Source organism: Aricia agestis, chromosome 16 (assembly GCF_905147365.1).
Source record: "Aricia agestis chromosome 16, ilAriAges1.1, whole genome shotgun sequence".
Lineage (NCBI taxonomy): Eukaryota > Metazoa > Arthropoda > Insecta > Lepidoptera > Lycaenidae > Aricia > Aricia agestis.
Window position 1 is genome coordinate 5,059,878 of NC_056421.1, and position 20,274 is coordinate 5,080,151.

Genomic DNA, 20,274 nt, shown 5'->3' on the forward strand with positions numbered 1-20,274 from the left:
GACTAAAAAGTGCGTCACGGATAGTCTGTCGTCTGCGCAGCACCTATAGGTACCAGACCGACCATCTTCTCAAAACAGGCTAAAATCCCTCTAGCTAAAATCCTGGGTACGCCCATGGTGGCCTGATATATTGTATTAAAAGTGATTACGTATATTTGTAGGGTCAGCTGCACGGTGATACTTTGCAAGATGTTCTGCTCAAACTGCTCGAGGGACAAACTTGTCCGGTATATTTTTATATTTTACTAAGTTTTTTATCTTTATGAATGTAAAGGTAAATGTAGACACTTAGTCAATTTACCAATTCATAAATGACGTGTGCAACGTTAGTCGGATTATTTACAGTATGTGCAAGTAGTGCCCTTACCTTTGTACGAGACTTGTAGGTAATATTGGCACTATCAGAGAAGTTGATTCCTAGGCAGATGGGGGACCTACGTAGTTTGGTCGCGTTACGTCAAACCCAGCCGACAGGCGACAGATCACAATTAACATTGAATTGACATGATCCGACCAAATGACGTTGGTCTGTCAACTGCCTAGGAATCAATTTCCTCGATGGTACATATCTCGTTTCAAGTGCATTCAGTATCTTTTACTCTCTCATACCTCAATTCAGATTTATACCTTTTTCGTAGACATCGGACTCTCTTGCAACACTGCGCTCAAGATTGGAAAGCTCCCTCTATTTCGAAGCTATCACAGACTATGTAATTGACTGGGTGACAGAGAATGAAGCGGTTTTGCCCATGTACCTAAATCCCCATGATCAGTCGAAATTGACACACGATTTTAACGCGAAAGACGTTTTCAAGAAGAGAAAACGCAGTATACTGAAAATGTTATCGAAAATTATTTGAATACAATCTATTATGTTGGATTATTTGATCTTTTATTTTTAGGTACCTAAACGGAGTACTTAAATATTGTTTATAATATTACATGAAGAAAGACCATCACAAGTTTTTACTGTGATACAATTTTAATGTAGATTTTAATTAAATAAGTGGATAGCAAAAGCTTTTTGTATCTACTCTTATACTGGATTTACACTCGCGCGCGAGCCACGAGGTGAGCCGCAAGACGCGCCGCGAGCCCTGAGTGTAAACTCGAGCTCGCGGCTCGTCTCGCGGCGCGGCTCGCGTCGGGAGCGATTTCCAAAGGAGCTCGAGGGGAACGCGAGCTTTTTGTGTTTACACTCGCGCTTCGACGCGAGCTGCGAGACGCGCCGCGAGCCGAGCCACGAGGCGCGAGTATAAATCTCGTATTACCATTATCTGCAAATCTGCATAGTCAATAATTGATGCTTTCAAAAACCCCTGTGTATTTTGCCCTTTGCAATTAAAAATTTAAAATAAGAGAAATAATATTATGACATGAGCGTGTCATAGCTTACTTCAAACAACGTCAAAGTCTTGTAAAAACAATAATTTTCCTTAATTTTTTATATTATTTTTAGAATTTCTGTGACCATGAGTCAAGTACTACCCAAAGGTTGCCGTGACGATTCCAATGCTAAGGATTTGCTCGTCGACAATATTAACACGTGGGGCAACATACAGTATAATATACCATTGAGGGTCTCAACCAATGAAACCAGAACAGCTACCGACATCGCCCTGAGGCATATACCTGCTGTAACGCAGCGTACAAATTGTGTATGATAACTTTAAATGTATTATTCTGTTAGTTAATAGTATATCCCACAACCTGAACATTTAGCCCGGGCGCGCACTAGCGGCCAAGCCACGGCGGCCAGTCTGCGGCGGCCATCAAGATAGATACTTTAGTATGAAACCGCCATAGACGACGCGCACCTGGCCGCAACGCGACCAGCGGCCACACCATATTCTCGATGGCCGCCGCGGCCTGGCCGCTAGTGCGCGCCCGGGCTTTGTGCTACACTTAACACTTTACGGAACAACTATCACGCCTATTGATTTGTGCTTTAACATAGTAATGTTTATTTATAAGTAGATATGTTATCATCAGTCAGTCAAGGTGTGACGATGCGAACCCTCTTCACAAAGCTGGGCTTTTAGCTAGTTTACAATTTGACAGACACAGAAATAACTTTTAAGCTGCTGCTGTCTATCTCAATAGATCCTACAGGGAGAAAGTGTTATTTACTTATATTTTTGTGTGCGAGTAAACAGACAAGCAACAATATCTCAACGAACGAAATTCTCTGTGTCCTGCAACCGAACTCACCAACAGACCGTTTGCCTCAATATGGAGTATATAATTATTATTATTGTAATAATTATTGAACCTGTAAACCAATAATAGAAGTACGACGTCTGATAACATTCGTTCTCAAATTCTACACTCTCTATGTTATGAAAAACGCAAAATTCTATGATATTCACAAAATTACAGGAAATAAAAGAGCCCATACCCGATAAACTGACGTCACGTGATATGGTGGTGGAGAAGGAGTCATATAAAACGACATCTGGCGAGTACTGCGTCAAACCCAACCCCAATAAGGCTATGGAGAGGGCGGATTGCGCTATCAACTGCAAACGCGTGGCTTTCATGACTGGTGTAGAGAAGAGGGTTAGTCTAATGTGTCAGCCGCACGAGAAGAATCTAAAAACTCTACACATTAGTCAAAATCGGTGGCTTGGCCATTTTGTTATTCGCCAGGGCTTTGAACTTAATACTAAACTAAACTAAAATACACAGTAATGATAAATGGCCAGGCCACCGATTTTGACTAATGTGTAGAGTTTATAGATTCTCCTTGTGCGGCTGACACATTATAATATTATTATCAAATATTTTGCCGTGCTTTAGGGTAAAATTAAGGTTTTTAGATTTAGGGTTGAGTATGTAAGGTTAGAAACTTTGCTCTACATGAGATCTCACTACTTTTTGACACGTCGAACTATAATATTATGTTCTCATCTTGGCAACATTTTTACATGAAAATGTTTTTGGTGGGATTTACTTTACAGTTACAAGAAAAGAACATCATCCCTATAAGCACCCTGTCGGAAATGAAGGACAGGTATCGCGGGGCCAGCCCCTCAAAATCTGATGTGCTGATCACGCCACCAGATCCCGGGTATATTTGCAACGTGAGTACTATATAACATTATTATTTTACACCCATATTATCATTAGTGGTTTTCTCAAGATATCCTAACTCGAGTGACTCAACCTAAATTTAAAATAGTTATAGTCTGTCAAGAAAGTGAAGAAATTAAGAAGTGGCAATATCGTAGTGTCATCCCTTTCAAATCAACCTCAGAAAAAAGGGATGACACTACGATGTTGCGACTTTTTAATTTCTTCACTTTCTTACCAGACTATAATATGTTATACTTTAATATGTTATGCAACAAAAAGTCAATAAATTTTAATTCGAGTCTAAGTAAGGAAATCTTGAGTAAAGGACTAATAATACGGGCGTTACTTGTTTACATTGATGCAGTGTCTATTTGCTACTACGGACTGGACTGGGTTTAATCAGCTTGCTATTTTTTAGCCAATCAGCTTGTGCTAGATATTTTTTTCTTCATTTTTAAATACACTTTTTTTCTTTGCTTTGCTGCCTGAGGCTTGCCCTTTTAGCTTCATGATTGTTAAAAGTTCGGTCGAAAAGAGAGAAAAAAAATTGTACTTACAAGTCTATCGCTTCTTACCCCCCGTTAGGTAGTAGCATCTGGAAGAAACGAGGCACCGTCTATACCTGAAGACTGTGGGGGATATCGTAAGCAGATGGACCCATACCTGACTACATATAGGAACTACCATCGACCTTTTACCACCAATGAACATTTTGGCATTGCAGCTAAGGATCACATCACGTTTTACTCAGAAATCAATTTACCAAAGGTTTGTGTTTAGATCCTTGCTTTACTTTGTGTTTAATCAGTAAAAATTGCTTGCCTATATTATGTAGACGTATCTTCCTTCTAAAATGTATAGCTTATAATGCTAATGTCGGCTGTACACTCTCGCCGAGAGCACTCAGGCGAGAGTCTCGTGCGAGAGCCCCTTGCCCGAGTGCGATCATGTACATTCTCGCTAAGTTCAATCGCAGTTATGAACTCAGAGAAGATGGACCATTATTTTTCTCTATGAGATGGACGAAAACACTTCTCTTGCTGCTGCCGTAGCTCTCTGCGATATGAGCTATTATAAATAATTAGTAATTACCAAATATTTACACAATAAAAGATTTAAAAAATGGCGAAAACGTGTCTACGATCAATGATCATTGAACACCATTCACCATGCATCGAAATATATCATTGTAATCCAATATCATAATCATATTTAATTTTATTTCTCACAGATAATGACTGATAATGACGTTTATTATTGTTATTTTTCTGTTCTGCACTGTCTAGCGGCGCGACTAGTAGTAAAAAACGCGAGAGTGTACAGTAATGCGCTCGCTTTCCTCGCGAGACCCTTTGTCTCGGGCGGAAAATACCGACACCGGACCGAGAGGGTCCGAGACAGGCGAGACGAGGCGAGCGCACTCATTTACACTCTCGCACTCGGGCCGCCTCGCTGTGTCTCGGCGAGAGTGTACAGCCGACATTATATTATTATCTTTGCTGCAAAAATATGCTAATGGCTTACATAAATATTTGTAAGTAGCTTTTGCATTTGTAAATTAGAAAATGCACGCTTATGGCTTCCTTTTATTAAAATAGGTGCGTGGATTTGGACCAAGATACAAGGAGATTTGGATGCCTCTGACAGCTAAAGTACACCGCGCTGTCTACGACAGAAGCCACGTGCAGAAGGAATTCAAAGAAGTCGCCGCTTCTCATAATCCAGTCAGTTATATAAAGAGGTAAATATTTTAATTAACTAGTGTAGTCAGAAAAGTTGGTTCATAGGCAGAAAGTGGGTCCACGTAAATTGGTCGGGTTTTGTTAACCCCAGCCGACAGACGACGAGGCACGGCTAACATCTATGAATGAATTATAGTTCATAGGCAGATGACTGATGATTGTATCGAGGTTAATGAAGGATTAGCATCATCTTATCTTGAATAATGTATCTTTATATATATAAAACTCAAAGGTGACTGACTGACTGATTGACATAGTGATCTATCAACGCACAGCCCAAGCCACTGGACGGATCGGGCTGAAATTTGGCATGCAGGTAGATGTTATGACGTAGGCATCCGCTAAAAAAGGATTTTGATAAATTCTAACCCCATGGGGTTCAAATTATAGGGGATGAAAGTTTTTATATAATAACGAGCTTTTGCCCACGGCTTCGCTCGCGTTAAGAAGTATTATTATATACAAACTTTCATCCCCTATTTGAATCCCTTGGGGAGGAATTTATCAAAATCCTTTCTTAGCGGATGCCTACGTTATAACATCTACCTGCATGCCAAATTTCAGCCCGATCCGTCCAGTGGTTTGGGCTGTGCGTTGATAGATCACTATGTCAATCAGTCAGTCACCTTTGAGTTTTATATATATACAGATACTTCTTAACGCGAGCGAAGCCGCGGGCAAAAGCTCGTATTAATAATATATATCATCAAAATATTTTTTTTTTAGTTAGGAAATAGAATAGGCATAAATCATTCTAGAACGATTACATATTTTCATTAGCGCTACCAATCCTTCCAAGCCTTTAATTCCTAATAATTCCTATTCCAGTGCTTTCGAATCAGAGACGAAGAGGAAATATAAAATGCCTTTCGCAGTTTCCCCCCTCGCATCATGGAGTCCAAGTGAACATTTCGACTCGCCTCCATTTGCTCCTAACCCCTACCAGACTAACGCTGCACCATTCATGTACTGTAGTGACTATTGTACGATAGCCCAGGGCACTCCAACTTGCATAGCCGTGGACCAACACAAGAGACTTTTTCCATCTCATAGACATTGCAAGGAAAGATATATCGTGTCAAAAGATTAAAAATTATTGTTTTTGATAAATTTAAAGAATGTCTACTTGGAATTTTTAATGGTTAATAAAATGTTCCCTTTCATGCTAAAATGTTAAAATTTACTAAAATACTTATTTGATAACTTCCATCTAACTCTAGATCTTATAGTAGTAAAAATATTTTTATAACGTCCTTAGACTATTCGTAGATATTATCTATGTATTATGAAATAATAATATATTATGTAATATGAATAAAAATCCAGTTAATTTAAAACTTTTACTTCATTTTTTCATTTAAAAATCAGATAATAATTTTAAATTGTGAGCCGAATTTACCTGGAAAGAAAATTGCTTTATTTTGTGTTTTCTCTTCGGCATTTTCACGAAACATCTTTTACACGTAGGCAGGTGGCATTCGCACAAGACGGTGTTCTTTTTCCAGAAGAGAACGGACTTCTTCAGTATCTTACGGCACTTTCGGTGAAAGATATTATTGAAAGTCTTATTTATTTGTTGCATACGGTCAGATCAATATGGCAGGATTCACGAAAATGGTCTGAAATAGTTATCACCACCTCGGTTGAAAACAGATAATTGTTAAACATCCTCAATTCCTCATCCAAATCTGCTCTGAATCTCATCTCTCACGGACGGAATATTCTGTAATATAATACGGTGTTAAGTTTAGTGTAGAATTAAATTTTTATTAAAGGTTAAACAGGCAAAATGTTAGCTCTCAATGAACCTTTTACACATCTTTACGATTAAAAACAAATAAGCTCACCCCAGGGCAAACTGCGATGGGGCATTTATTTTTCTTCTCTGCAGAGCATCCCTCCTAAAATAAAAAGAAGTATTCAAAAAAAGCGCCCGAAAGAAAAATTGGCTGTATGAATGGATGTGCAAGTGCAAGGATGTAATAATAATAATATTTATGGATGCTTCACACCATCAGTCAGTCTGGCCCCGTGCTAAAATGTACCTGAAGGACTTGTGTTACAGGTACCAGACATCGGAAATATATTTAATACTTTTATCATCATTGGCCTCTTCATCAATTACTGATGATTTATTTATAATACTTTTATACTATACCTACATATATTTAAGATTTTTATTAGGTATATCATACACATATTTAATACACAACCAGACCCATTGAAAACTTTTTGTACCGTCGATGGGATTCGAAACCGCGACCCCTGGCTTGAGCTGCCACATACTCAACCAAATGAGCCACAGAGGTCGTTAATATGTGAAAATGGATGCTATTAACTTATAGAATTGTATCACATATTTAAAGAATTCAATGCAAATTATATACGACTCCATAGCCATCGCAGCTAACAAGTTTGTAACACTACCTTGGGGCACAGTTCAGCGACCGATTTCGTCCGTACTTTCACCCTTTTCTTCGGGCACGGTGGGTTATGGAAGCATCTTTCAGGCTGTGAGCATGGCGCCCCCGGACGGGCTGGCCAGTAGCACGGCATGAGGTAGGGGAAACATGACGATGGAGGGATACATTGGGGTACGTGGTGGCATGAGCGAGCTGCAAGCGGCTAAGAGGAAAGTGGGGTTAGATTGGAAAGTTAAATCTAATGTTATGTTCTGGATGCCTAGATAATCTAGCTTCGGGAATTGTATGCTATCAGGGAATCTAAAAAATTGGGAGGGAGTTGGGAAGGAGTCTAAAATCCATATAATTACGACTAAATAACAAAGTTTAGAATCTCTTTCGGCTTACCTTCGTTAAAACGCAACTCGAGCGTGGTGTAAGTTCAATCTGAAAAAGAAAGTAACTATGAGTAATTGGAAATACTTGGCAGTACGAATGCTTGAATAAAATGAATAACACAAATATAGCTTACAACAGAAGGTTTGAATTCTTGCTTTCGCTTAAATGATATCTGAAAAAAAAAAGTTTTCATAAAATTTTATTTATTAGAAAAGTTCTACTTAAAATAAAAACGCGCTATTGTTTTTAAAATGTTCGGTGAAATACCTTCATTCCGTGATAATATCCTCCTGTATTCATCGGATCTGGCAAACATTTTGGAGCGCATGGCACCTTCTGGAAAAAATGTATAACTTCACATACTATTTTCAGTATCCAAAAAAATTGTGTAAATCCAATTTGGTTATGGCAATACTTACACAAGGTATAGTTGGAACGCTACAGCAAACAGAGCAGACGGGTTCATAGCAGCAACTGCGACAACCACCGCACTAAAAGTAATGATGGAAAATTAAGTAAAAAGCCAAGAAAATATGCAAGTAATTCTTTTTATGGATACCTTACCTTTAAAGACATCGGCAGATCAGTTTTGCTCTGGAAAAGTAAAATAAAATTTTAGTTAATCGAATTCAGACTGGACTTGTGAAAAATAAAATGCGTTTATCCTGTTATTCCTTCCTCTGTGTTTTTACTATCTATTAAGATGGTCGAATCAACACTGTTATGAATATATTACCATAGAACATTTTCTACTGCAGCAAACTTGTACAATGGTTTTTTGGGGAAACGCCGGTTTCTCGTTCTTTTTGAGGATTTTTCTGGAAGCTTTCGATCCTGTAATCGCTATGTTTGACATTCCGAACATGTTATGTTCTTTGTCTAGTTTCAAGATAGTAGAGAGGCATCTTTCACCCGAGGATGCAGCAGATCGCTTACAGCATGTAGAACATGATGAAAAGGATGCAGGTGATCTGTAAAAAAAAATAAAGGCTGAAATTAAAATAACCCAACCCCAAATAGATTAAAAGATACCGCAGTTCAAGTAAAGATATACCTACTAAGGTATTAAAGGTATATTACTAAAAGCCGCTTGAAGAAGACAAAACATTAATGATAAAAGTCTTAAAAAGTATGCTAACAGCTACTTACTTACCCACAAACGTTAGGGTCTCTATCAGACATGCGTTTCGGTTTCGATTTTGATGTGCTTGGACTTTTCAAACCACAGTTGTGCCGACAACCACAATCGTTCTTGGCCTAAAAGAAATCATTCGTGAGGCAAGTAGTGAGGAATCAATTTACGTGCGTGCTTTGCGACTAGATTAGGTTCCATAGATTAGCTAGGCTTATTAGGGTCCAGTCTAGTGCCTAGACGTACACCATGAGGTGTAGGGATTATAGTTGCAGTTCCTAACCATGTTTTTACCAGATTTGCTTTCTGGTTTCAAATCACCTGTGAGGCAAACATATGCAGTTTTAACATCGTTATTTTTTGGATACATTTTGTCCGGACTTATTTGAATAAATTATTGTTTTAATTTTATAAATTATTATCTGACTTTTAAGCTACATTCTTGATTTAATTTAAAATGTTTTGAGCATAGACTTAATATATACGACAGTATATATTAAGTCTATGGTTTTGAGTGTGTTTTGAATGTTTGTGTTTTAACCACGGACGTAAAAAAAGTACGGACGGATCGCCATTAAGAAATGAGTGAAGCACCCTTAATAAGCCCAGGCGATCATATGTACACATCTTGCACAAACACTCGCACTGTAATAAGCCGATCGTACCGCCATTACGCAATTAGACTGCATCGCGGTGACACGTCTTTGTCATTCATTAATAAAAATAAATATGCCATCTTGTGTTGTAAAATGGTGCAAGAACAATACAACCTTACACAAAAAACATCAAGGAATAATATTTCATAGGTAAGATAACATATTTTTAAAGTATTTTGATAAAATAATGTAAATATTAATTCAACTTCAACAGGTCAGTAATGTCCATAACAAAGTGGGGAAATTTTCCCCAAACCGGGGAAAATTTTAAATTATTTTTAAATAATCAAATAATTAATTTTATTGTCTTTTATTAGTGTCATGTAAGTATTTAGCATACTATTGACCAGTAATTAGGCAGGAATACAATAATAAGGGTGTAGACAGTAAACGAAATCTAATACAAATTATTGTTTTTTTTGAGAGTTTGTATTATAGAGTTACCGAAAATGGACATATTTTACTTAATAACTTTATAATATTTTTTATATTTAATAAGTGATTTTTTTAATTGAAATAAGAGTGTATTTATTTTTTATACATATTTTTAGGTGTAACAAAATACTTATGTACTATCAGAGAAGTTGATTCCTATGCAAATCGGGGACATAAGTAGTTTGGTTGCGTTACGTCAAACCCAGCCGACAGATCACAATTAACATTGAATTGACATAAGTATTCGACCAAATAACGTTGGTCTGTCAAATGCATAGGAATCAACTTCCTTGATGGTACATCTGTAACATTAATATATATTTCCTAAAAATAGTCTACACCCCTATTAATTTCTTAATTTACAAAAGTGGATATAATTGTTGTTTGACGACCTCTGTGGCTCAGTGGGTGGGCTATCGGTGGTTCAAGCCGGGGGTCGCGGGTTCGAATCCTGCCGACGGAACAAAAAGTTTTCAAAGTTCCTGGGTCATGGGTGTGTATTAAATATGTGTATCATTTAATAAAAATCTTAAATATATGTATAGTATAACAGTATTAAATATATTTCCGTTGTCTGGTACCCGTAACACAAGTCCTTCAGGTACTTAGCACGGGGTCAGACTGACGTGGTGTGAAGCGTCCATAGATAAAATTGTTGTCTTAGATTTCCTTCAGTAGTAGGGGAGGGAAGGTGCTATTGGTGTAGTCACCCGAGCGTCATTGAGACCTAGTAGGAATGAAAATATTAAATGGACCTCTAGACCAGGAATAAATTTAACATCATGTTAGGTGATTTGATTTGACGTTAGCGCATGGTAGAACTCTCGATAGCTCTAACAGGCCGTTAACTGATTTAACAAGCCATTATTTATTTAACATTACTTGATTGTTTGATGAAACGGGTTACGGGACTTAAGTATCTTATATCTTTTCGTATACAGGTTTCTTATATAGGTTTCGGGGGCGATAAATCTGTCTAGCTAGGATTATTATTTTTAGAAAATGTCATTTTATTCGTGTTTTATCGAATACCGAGCAAAGCTCGGTCAAATAGCTAGTAATAATTTTATTATTGTAAATGTTTGTACATAATCATTATTACTAATAATGTTACATTATTACATATTACGTTAAGAGAAGTATATTATTTAATATACTTCTCTGTACGTAATATGTGTTTTTTTTCTATCTATAGTGTCATAAAAATAATATTTTCATTGTAACATCTTTAACAACCGCTTACATTTCTGAAGCGAAAAAACATAAAAATATGTTTAAGTATAAAAAATAACATTTAACTTGTCTGAGTTTACAAAAAAAGTAGGGAAATTTTACAAATTTATGATTTATATGGCAACCCTCATATCACGCACACATCCTACACGGGCGGCCATAACTAGGCTTCACTCGTGATTAGAGAAGGTTACGTCCGTACTTTTTTTACGTCCGTGGTTTTAACATTTTCTTGAGACTTTCAGTGGATTTTTCTACGTGACATACATAAATGACATATTTTTATCTGAACAGTTTGGTGTCAGAAATTAAAACCATAGCAAAACCTTTGCAAAAACTGCATAAAAAAGGTTAGAGCTTTCTTAGATTATTATCTATGCTTACAAGAAAGAAAAAAAACAGTTTTAGTAGCTTTAGCTCTACAGTAGCTACTAGCTGTTTAGCTGCTGTCATCTTGCCTAATGATATCCTTGGTCTAGATCTAGACAGTCTAGACACTCAAGTCCAACTAATAGACGTAGGTGTTCACGTTTCCACTGTCATCCACATCCTGAAATCGTTAACGTTCATAAATCACGATTCATATCGGATTAGGAAGCAATTTTCGTGTCACACTCACTAATTACCGTCATGGTATGAGTTTGAATCGTCCTGTGAATGTTATACGGGATGTTGGCGCTTTTGTTTATTGACAGCCTGTAGGTATAGTCAAAGAGCCAGTGTAACAATTCTGAACCTTATTGTAAATATAATAAGGTATGAAAAATTGTGCATTGCCTTTATATACCTGATGTAATATTATGACTGTGTATTATGCATGCAGTCTGTTGCCGCTGTACGTACATTGTATGAATAAGGAAAGGGTCAATGTAAATACGCGTAGTATAACATACAAAAGGCAAGCATTTGTAGCAAATAAAAATTACGAATATTACAGTGGTAAAGGCAACGAGACTCTTGTAAGAGACCAATTACTTTCGTGTCGAATTTTATTTTTCGTCAGTCTTAAAGCAAAGTATCCGCCTAAAAGTTTCCTTAAGCGTCAGTAGCGTAGATCATTGCACTATTGTTTTTAAACTTAAAACAAACGTTAATTACATAGCTAATAATTTTAAAGTTGGATAGAAAAAACAACTATAAGTAGTTACATAAATTTATTAAAATCATTACTCACATCTCAATTAGAATTATTTAATTGTTATTTTAATTTATACTATTAAAATGACAAAGACCTACGTGTTAACGATCTCATCTCGGACAAAAACATAACAAAGGTTTTCAGAAACTTCGACTTGATCGGAGTCCAAAGATTAGCACGCTCGGATTGGCAAGGTGCGAATCGGAGGAGCGTTAAATACCTACGTATTAATAGAAACATGGCAAAAACTCCTTGATACTGTTATTTCTCTGAAGATCTTTGGTTAATTTAGTACAGTCGTGTACAAAATAAGTAGCAATTAGTAATGCTAACCTCATAATACTTATAAATCCTCCTACATAAACCAGATATAATTTGAATTGTGATATCCATACTTACCTAATATTATAAATCCGAAAGTGCGTCTGTCTGTCTGTTACCTCTTCACACCCAAACTGCTGAACCGATTTTAATAAAATTGAGTCATCTAGTACTAACTAGTTAAAGTAAAATACGTCATGCCAAAAAATGAACATTACATAATATAGATTCTAAATCTTTAAGCTCAAAATCAAAAGATAAAAACGTAAAAAACGCATATAATATTATGATTATGATTATTTGCCATCTCTTCATAAGAGGTAGACTACTCGACTCTATAATATCTCCTTATCGTACTTTATCTCTATAAAATGAAATCTTGTATTATTAGAATTTTTACTAATTACTTTTTAAATACACATTTATGTTTGCGATAGTACTTGGTACCTGTTAATCTAGTAAATATAAATTTTCAGTTGTATTAAACAATTTTACATCATTGCGCATTTATTGCATAATAATATTTTTTTTCTTAGGTGTGATTTTAACTGAGTAAAGTCATATTCCAATTATATTTTTTTTACTTCCAAGACCCAAAAGTGTGCGACTCCGAAGTCATTAATTTTTTGGCATTTGGTAGACATCACCAACATTATCTTATAAATTAAGGACTAAAGTAGTATTTGTAGTCATTAAAATGTTATTTATTAGTTATTACTTCATATTATATCTTAAGTGTTTTAAACTAAAAACATACGGATTTTAATGAAGCTTTTGGCAGTTGCTAGAGCACGGAAAAATTGAACGAAAACGTATCTTTTGTGAGCTAGATTCAAAATGAGTAATTTTTATTTTTGAGTGTATTACACATTCAAAAACTAGCACTAAAATATTATGAAAAAAGGTTATGCACCTCTGACTCACGTAGGACCAAACGCAGGCTCTGTACCGTGACACTAGTTTGGTCATCCCTGCCCCGATACAACCTACTATGGATCACAGTGCGCTGTTTCATAACACACATGACACAGTATAACATTATTTGTGATTCGTGAAAGTGTCAAAATAAAAGGTTGCTAAAGACTGGATATAAAGTGAAAATGAGTTTTCTGTTGGTGCTAACTTCTTTATTCTTTTTGGCTGATGCACAGTTTGGAAGTATGTATTTTTTAATTTCATTTTATTTCATGCTTAAAATTTAAACAGAAAACTTTATGTAAATTCTATTACAAGACCCAACAAAAATAATAATACAATAATTAACCTTAAATTAACTAGCCAAAAACTTTGAAAACGCCGTTGAATACGGAAATACTCTTCATATAATGTAGGTACTTACCTTTAAGGAAATACTCTATCCTTTTTCTAAGAATTAAGTACAAGTTATCTTTAAGCAATCAATCAATCGCGATTAACGAATGCGCAAAAAATCTACGATTTTTGACAGTCATTATAAATTGACCTCAGACCTGCATAATTTCAAGTTCATCTGTTGTTGTGGATGGATGTAATACACTGTAATAGCCAGCCTAGATTTAACGATAATTTCCATTATTACTCTCAATGTCACTGTAAATCATTAATTTATATCTACATGCAATGTTTTTGTATGAGAGAATGAACGAACTCTTACAACTCTCATACAAGTGGGAGTTATTGATAATTTTTGAGGTGCTCCCTCACCGCGAGCATTTATATCTCCCTGACTGACGAGCAATCATGTCATGTACCATTCGACTATGAGCATTCCATAGCTAGTTCATGTTACAAGCTGTATCAAGATATTGAACACTGTATCATTACAAGGTGCGCATTGTAATGCTCGGTTCTCCTCCCTCACTGATGCTGAATGCTCGAGTTTGTAACGTTAAAATATACATTACAAGCGAATGCTCCCGTTGACCAAGGTGCTCCCGGGGGAGCACCTTTAAAATTGTAATTTATATACTCTCTATTTTTCTCTAGATTTTAGACTTTAGTTAATTATTATTGTTATTTTTTCCCTTGTTTCAGGCATCTCAATCAGCACAGACATTAGTCCACGAAGTGACAATGCAATAGGAGTAAGTTTTATTTAAATTCTACACTAAATAAAATTTAGAGTAAACTGAACGAATAATACATAATATTATGTTACATAAGTAGTTAAGAAATTACAATCCAAAATATTTGATAAATACTATTTTATAAGCAACTACAAGGTTCTGAGTTTGTATATCTATACATCTATACATTCTATACGGAGGATATATTATTTTACTTTTTTTTATAAAGGAACCATAAAAAGGCGATTTTTTTCTCTTTTTTATTATCTTTGTTCACATTTTGCTGACGCGGACGAAGTCGCGGGCAACAGCTAGTTGTATTCTATACTTGGATGCTAATAAAGTCTTGAATCTTTGATATTGTCCTCAACTTATTTTATGCGTTTCCAAGTATTAGGAGTACATAATATCTCCATACCATATTTAATCACAATCAGTTAACTGTTTCAGAGCAACTGCCCGGTCAACACGACCTGTGTTCCTATAAGCTCCTGCCCTATATTGGACGGCTTGATGGACTTCGCGTGTTTCTCATCTGACAAGTAAGTTACTCGTATATTTATTGATAAATTCATCAATATAATCAAGCATGCTTCTGTTCTCGCTTGTGTTGTATAAATGCCTAAACCTCCTTTATCCTCGCCCAAATTAACCAAAATGCTTAGTACAACTTTTTGGCTCATTATGCCATCTATGATCTTTGGGATCGAGACTGTTTTAAAGTACTTACAAGCTAACCTTTATTAATCAAACGTCAGTCCCCGAAGATCTTGTCTTTCGGATACACAATCAAATCCTTATGTGTAATTCTTTTTCAACGTCTCATAATAATCTTCCAGATATTTCCACCGTCTCAACGAGTTGACCTGCGGCAGTGCGAACGACGAGGACTACGTGTGTTGTCCGTCCTGCGACTGCGGGCGCGTGTACTCGCCCGGCGCGCCGCAGTGCGGACGCAGCATGGTGCAGGGCACTGACTATAGCGGGATTGGAGCACATCCCTGGGTGGCAAGGATCGGGTTTACTAGTGAGTGGCTTACAGTAGAACTTGCGGACGCAGCATAGTGCAGAACTGATTAAAGTGGGATTGGAATTTGGAACACATCCTTAGGTGGCAAGGATCGGGTTTACTAGTGAGTGGTTTACAGTAGAATCAGTATGGTACTAGCGGACGTAGCATGGTGCAGGGGACCGGGATTGGAACACACCCCTGGGTCGCAAGGGTCGGGTTTACTATAACGTTTGTCTGCTATAACGCTAAGCCATAAACGATGAAAAGAGAGTTGCTAATTTAATACTGTAGGGTCAGTTTTTAACTTTGTTGTGTATTCTTGTACATTATAGTTAATAGGTATATTTTGTACATTGTTTATATTAGTAAGGAGTAGGTAGTAGTGGACGATTGAAGTTTTCAAGCCAGTAATTAAGGTTTTATCGAAAACTTATTTCAGATAAAGAGAGTGGCAACGTGCGGTTTGCGTGCAGTGGGTCTATAATATCGCAGAAGGTGGTGCTAACTGCTGCTCATTGTGCCCTAGCTAAGCCGGAGGGATATAAACTGTAAGTATCCAACATAAAGGTCATCTAGTATATACATATACTAGATGACCCGGTGAACTTCGTATTACTTGAATGAAATTGACGTTTTTAGTATTTTATTCGCAATTCTTTCATATTTTCTCACCGTTCTCACCACAGGTTAAAAAGAATATTATCCATACTTCTGCTAATATTATAAACGTGAAAGAGTGTTTTTCTATCTGCCTATCTGTTACCTCTTCTCGCCCAAACTGCTGAACCGATTTCTATATTTCTAGTGGGGATCGAAATTGCAAATTAAAATGAAATAAACTGTCTTGTACAATCAATCGTTTCCACTATGAGCGTAAACTTTGCAGTACCTATAATAGATTTATAATTTTATTATACAATCTAACTAAAACCTATGTCAGCATAAAAGTAAGAACATGGCATAATATACTTAGCTTCTACTTTCTGTTAATGACTTCTTTTTTATCAGATCAACAGTAGTAGTAGGTGAGTGGGACATCGGACGGAGCCCTGACTGCAACGATCTATTCTGCGCGCCGCCCACACAAGCCATCAAAGTGGGCAGCGTGCTGGTACACCCCGGGTACGAGCAGAAGATATTCCGACACGACATCGCACTCATTGTGCTGCAGGAGGATATTAAGTTTACAGGTAAATATATTATTATACTAGCTGTGCCCCGCGGTGTTACCCGCGATTTATTAGGTAAACTTTTTTTTTTTTATGAAATAAGGGGGCAAACGAGCAAACGGGTCACCTGATGGAAAGCAACTTCCGTCGCCCATGGACACTCGCAGCATCAGAAGAGCTGCATGTGCGTTGCCGGCCTTTATTTCACTAAATTGTGTTTTAATAGGTAAATAGTTATTGGAAATTAGAGACAAAATGAATTAAGTTTGATCATCGAAATTCGGAAACATAAATTTTTGATGACTGAGAGATGGAGGTTGATGTCATATGCTATTGTTTTTAACCGACTTCCAAAACGAAGGAGATAAAAATATATATTTTATGTTCAGATGTGATTTTTTTATGATTTATGATTAACTTCGCTGTCTGTGAAACGATTTCCAACATTTCGCCGTGTAAAGGACTGTGAGACGGAGGACGGGACGAACGGGCGGCACATTTATACTTATATTATAAAGCTGAAGAGTTTGTTTGTTTGAACGCGCTAATGTCATTAACTACTGATCCAATAAAAAAAAATCTTAACCCATTTACCCAGGAAGGCTATATTCTAGTGTATCAGGAGTTTCCAATCTTTTTGAGGCAGTTAAACGCAGGAGACAGGGCGAAAGCCTATTAATCAATTTAAATTTTTAAAAAATGAACTCAACACCTCCTCCGTTCCGGAAGTCGGTTAAAAATGTAGACCATATTGTGTTAATCCAGGAAATCAGCTAACGGCTTGTAATTTTTTGTCGAAATCGGCTCACATACAGCGGAGTAATCGTTGAACAAAAAAATCAAATGAAAACGAACATAACATCTCCTCCATTTTGAAAGTCGGTTTAAAATGTAGCCTATGTGTTAATCCAGGATGTCAGCTACCTCTTTGTAAAATTTTGTCGAAATCGGTCCAGCCGTTTAAGCGTGAAGAAGTAACAAACATACAAACTCACAAACTCATATACTTTCGGCTTTATAATATTAGTAGGATTACCAGTATTTAATTTATCGTATCAGGGACTGATAATATATTATTTATTGTGAATAGATGTTGCCCAAAACTTCGTTACGCAGAAATTAGTATAACGCGAAAATTGTACGTTTTTTTTTTAATTTTGGGGATGAAAATGGGCGTCTTAGTATTAAGAAGTAACATACATGATACATGCGAATCTCTTTCCTATTTATAATATTAGAGTGTTATAAATACGATATTATAGCGACATAAAAATAAAAATCAACAATCAAAGAAATATAGGAACTAACCAAGCTTAATTCACGCACCTACACAATAAAATAATACTTACATTTAAATATTCCTTTTTAGTATGCAAATTAATATATCCTTCATTCTCCCCCAAGTTCATCAAGGTCATCATCATGTTATATCTGATGTTATATGTCATGTCGGTTATTGTCTGATGTCAGATGGTTATTGTTGGATGACGGTAATTGTTTCAGTGACAGCGGCGCCGATCTGCCTCAACGATAAGCCGGAAGTGGTGATAGATGAGCAAGCATCGCTCGTTGGCTGGGGCAAGCTGTCCGGACAGAATAATATGGTATTTATTGTTGTACTTACTAGCATTTTCTCTGCTTTGCATATACGCGTAAAAGAAAATCTTGCGTAAACCGTGTATTACCCGCGATATAGAGTAACCTAATTCTTTTCCCTTCGAGCTTCGTGAACTTGTTGACCAAATTTCATCCAAGTGAGTCTAGCCGTTGACAGTATTCTAAGGTTCAAACATACTTTTAAATATCTAGTTTTGTTTGATTACATTTTGCTATCTAGAGAAAATTACGCCTTTAGTTCCGTTGGAGACGACTTAAATATTGCATGTTTTTATCGCGTGCCCGTGAAACCGTAAAAGCAACGGTGATGGATACGATTTTTTGTATCTACGCCTTTTTCTCATTTTTATCTTTATTACTAAATAGCATTAAGTCTCGTGTCACCAGGTCGGTCGCCAACAACAGCTGCAAGTCCCCCTCAAACCCCTGGAAAGCTGCGAGCAAGTGTTCGGAGAGTCAGTCCCCATACATGAGGGTCAGATCTGCGCGGGGGGCGAGGCGGGGAGAGACGCATGTTCCGGCTTCGGCGGCGCGCCTCTGCTGCTGAATAGAGACGGCAGCTATTATCAGGTGAGAAAGAAAGAGAAGGGAGAATGAACTCTTTACAGGGGACTCGTAGTTCATACACACCCTGAAGTATGAAAGTATTATCACTTAGTTTTGTTACACTCTGTATTTATGTATTTATTTATAGCCAGGGAGATTACTAACAAGCTAACTTTTTGTGACTAGCTTAGTTTTGATAAGACAAACAACATTTTTATCTGTGAAAAATCTTGATAGTGGTAGCTAACAGAGATACAGTCTGTCAAGAAAGTGAAGAAATTAAAAAGTGGCAACATCGTAGTGTCATCCCTTTTTTCTTATATTAATTTGAAAGGGATAACACTACGATGTTGCCACTTTTTAATTTCTTCACTTTCTTGACTAGACTGTAGAAAGGATTTCATACTTTGATTTGATGGTCCTAAAATATGGATTGTTGTATTTGTAGGAAAACGTTACTCTTAAATTATATAACAATTAACCTACCAACGCACAACAAATCATCTGTAGCTCTACCATAAGCTTAAAGCTATAGTTTTTGTCGATACTCGTTACCGACTACGTAAATTTTTAGTATGGCGATTTTAGTTCCGCGAGTGACCGCTAGAGGCGCTGTAAAAATTACCATACTAAAAATGTACGTAGTCGGTATCGAGTATCGAGAAATACTATAGCTTTAAACTCATGGTAGAGCTACTGGTTAGGGTTTCGTTTTACTATAACCGGTAGCCGTAGTCCGCGTACCGTAGTCAACCAAGTTTTATTGATTACAATAATAAATAGCTACCGACTGAACCGTTAATAAATATAAACTGACTTGATTGTGATTTCAGATTGGCATAGTATCGTTTGGGTCTGAAAACTGTGGCAATGAGGGTGTGCCGAGCGTGTACACCAACGTCGCACACTACCACCGCTGGATCGTCGACAACTCACCCACATAGACTAGTTTAAGTTCGTTTATCCTTTTACTAGTAAATTAATATCTATACACTGTCCCCTGTGTACTATGTGAAGCCCCAATTTCACCAACGTAATCGTTAACGCTCGAATTAGTATCACGTTACCTCTTTCGTTTTTCTTATGAATGAAAGAGAAAACATGACATTTTAACAAGCTGTTAACACTAACAGACGTTGGTGAAATTGGGGCTTAAAAGTCAAAGTCAAGAGGATACATTAGTAAAACGTGCATATAAACCAAGTGTAGATCTTCTTATTAGTAATAGACTGCGTTACCGTTATATACTTGTTGCGTGGAATGCGTTTTGAGAACCAATAACGAAAAAATTGGAGTGAAACCTAATATAACGAAACAAAAATTTTGAAAATCGGTTCACAAAAAAAAGTGGT

General features: G+C 36.7%; 3 protein-coding genes across 7 annotated transcripts in view; 2 read left to right on the top strand and 1 right to left on the bottom strand.

The window, feature by feature from the left end:
- LOC121735093 (cilia- and flagella-associated protein 61-like) overlaps positions 1–6,043 on the top strand; it is a 29,256-nt gene extending 23,213 nt beyond the window's left edge. The window contains exons 26-32 of one of the 2 annotated variants that reach the window (XM_042125788.1): positions 162–227; positions 639–806; positions 2,380–2,559; positions 2,961–3,083; positions 3,661–3,843; positions 4,674–4,816; positions 5,646–6,043. In XM_042125788.1, coding sequence (XP_041981722.1) covers positions 162–227; positions 639–806; positions 2,380–2,559; positions 2,961–3,083; positions 3,661–3,843; positions 4,674–4,816; positions 5,646–5,907 — 1,125 coding nt within the window. In that variant the 3' untranslated portion in view covers positions 5,908–6,043. Of the gene's footprint in view, positions 1–161; positions 228–638; positions 884–2,379; positions 2,560–2,960; positions 3,084–3,660; positions 3,844–4,673; positions 4,817–5,645 lie in introns of those variants that run through there. The other variant, XM_042125787.1, reaches the window with a different exon arrangement.
- A 136-nt stretch (positions 6,044–6,179) lies between these two features.
- LOC121735104 lies at positions 6,180–9,161 on the bottom strand. Of its 4 annotated transcripts, none has more exons than XM_042125804.1 (11): positions 9,034–9,161; positions 8,772–8,875; positions 8,355–8,589; positions 8,183–8,212; positions 8,038–8,109; positions 7,886–7,954; positions 7,752–7,790; positions 7,628–7,666; positions 7,245–7,442; positions 6,665–6,718; positions 6,180–6,540 (listed from the first exon to the last, which is right to left on the bottom strand). In XM_042125804.1, the coding sequence occupies exons 1-11, from the start codon at positions 9,118–9,120 to the stop codon at positions 6,496–6,498; spliced, it is 972 nt and encodes a 323-aa protein (XP_041981738.1). In that variant the 5' UTR covers positions 9,121–9,161; the 3' UTR covers positions 6,180–6,495. The 4 variants fall into 4 exon arrangements, with proteins under 4 accessions (XP_041981738.1, XP_041981741.1, XP_041981742.1 ...); XM_042125807.1 differs by having other exon boundaries at positions 8,772–8,874; positions 9,025–9,127; XM_042125808.1 differs by lacking the exon at positions 7,245–7,442.
- A 4,345-nt stretch (positions 9,162–13,506) lies between these two features.
- LOC121735102 (CLIP domain-containing serine protease 14D-like) lies at positions 13,507–19,972 on the top strand. Its single transcript, XM_042125802.1, has 9 exons — positions 13,507–13,691; positions 14,547–14,596; positions 15,029–15,120; positions 15,418–15,605; positions 16,030–16,138; positions 16,599–16,780; positions 18,263–18,363; positions 18,764–18,946; positions 19,756–19,972. The coding sequence occupies exons 1-9, from the start codon at positions 13,634–13,636 to the stop codon at positions 19,864–19,866; spliced, it is 1,074 nt and encodes a 357-aa protein (XP_041981736.1). The 5' UTR covers positions 13,507–13,633; the 3' UTR covers positions 19,867–19,972.
- Positions 19,973–20,274: the final 302 nt, after the last annotated feature.

Bases quoted from the DNA above. Each gene is read 5' to 3' on its own strand.
- LOC121735104 (XM_042125804.1), bottom strand. From the start codon at position 9,120: ATGTATCCAAAAAATAACGATGTTAAAACTGCATATGTTTGCCTCACA. The intron at 8,876-9,033 runs GTTAGGAACTGC...GATTTCTTTTAG, and splicing joins GCAAATCTGGTAAAAACATG to GCCAAGAACGATTGTGGTTG. The intron at 7,791-7,885 runs GTATTTCACCGA...TTTTTTTTTCAG, and splicing joins GATATTATCACGGAATGAAG to ATATCATTTAAGCGAAAGCA.
- LOC121735102 (XM_042125802.1), top strand. From the start codon at position 13,634: ATGAGTTTTCTGTTGGTGCTAACTTCTTTATTCTTTTTGGCTGATGCA. The intron at 15,606-16,029 runs GTGAGTGGCTTA...AACTTATTTCAG, and splicing joins GGCAAGGATCGGGTTTACTA to ATAAAGAGAGTGGCAACGTG. The intron at 16,139-16,598 runs GTAAGTATCCAA...CTTTTTTATCAG, and splicing joins AAGCCGGAGGGATATAAACT to ATCAACAGTAGTAGTAGGTG.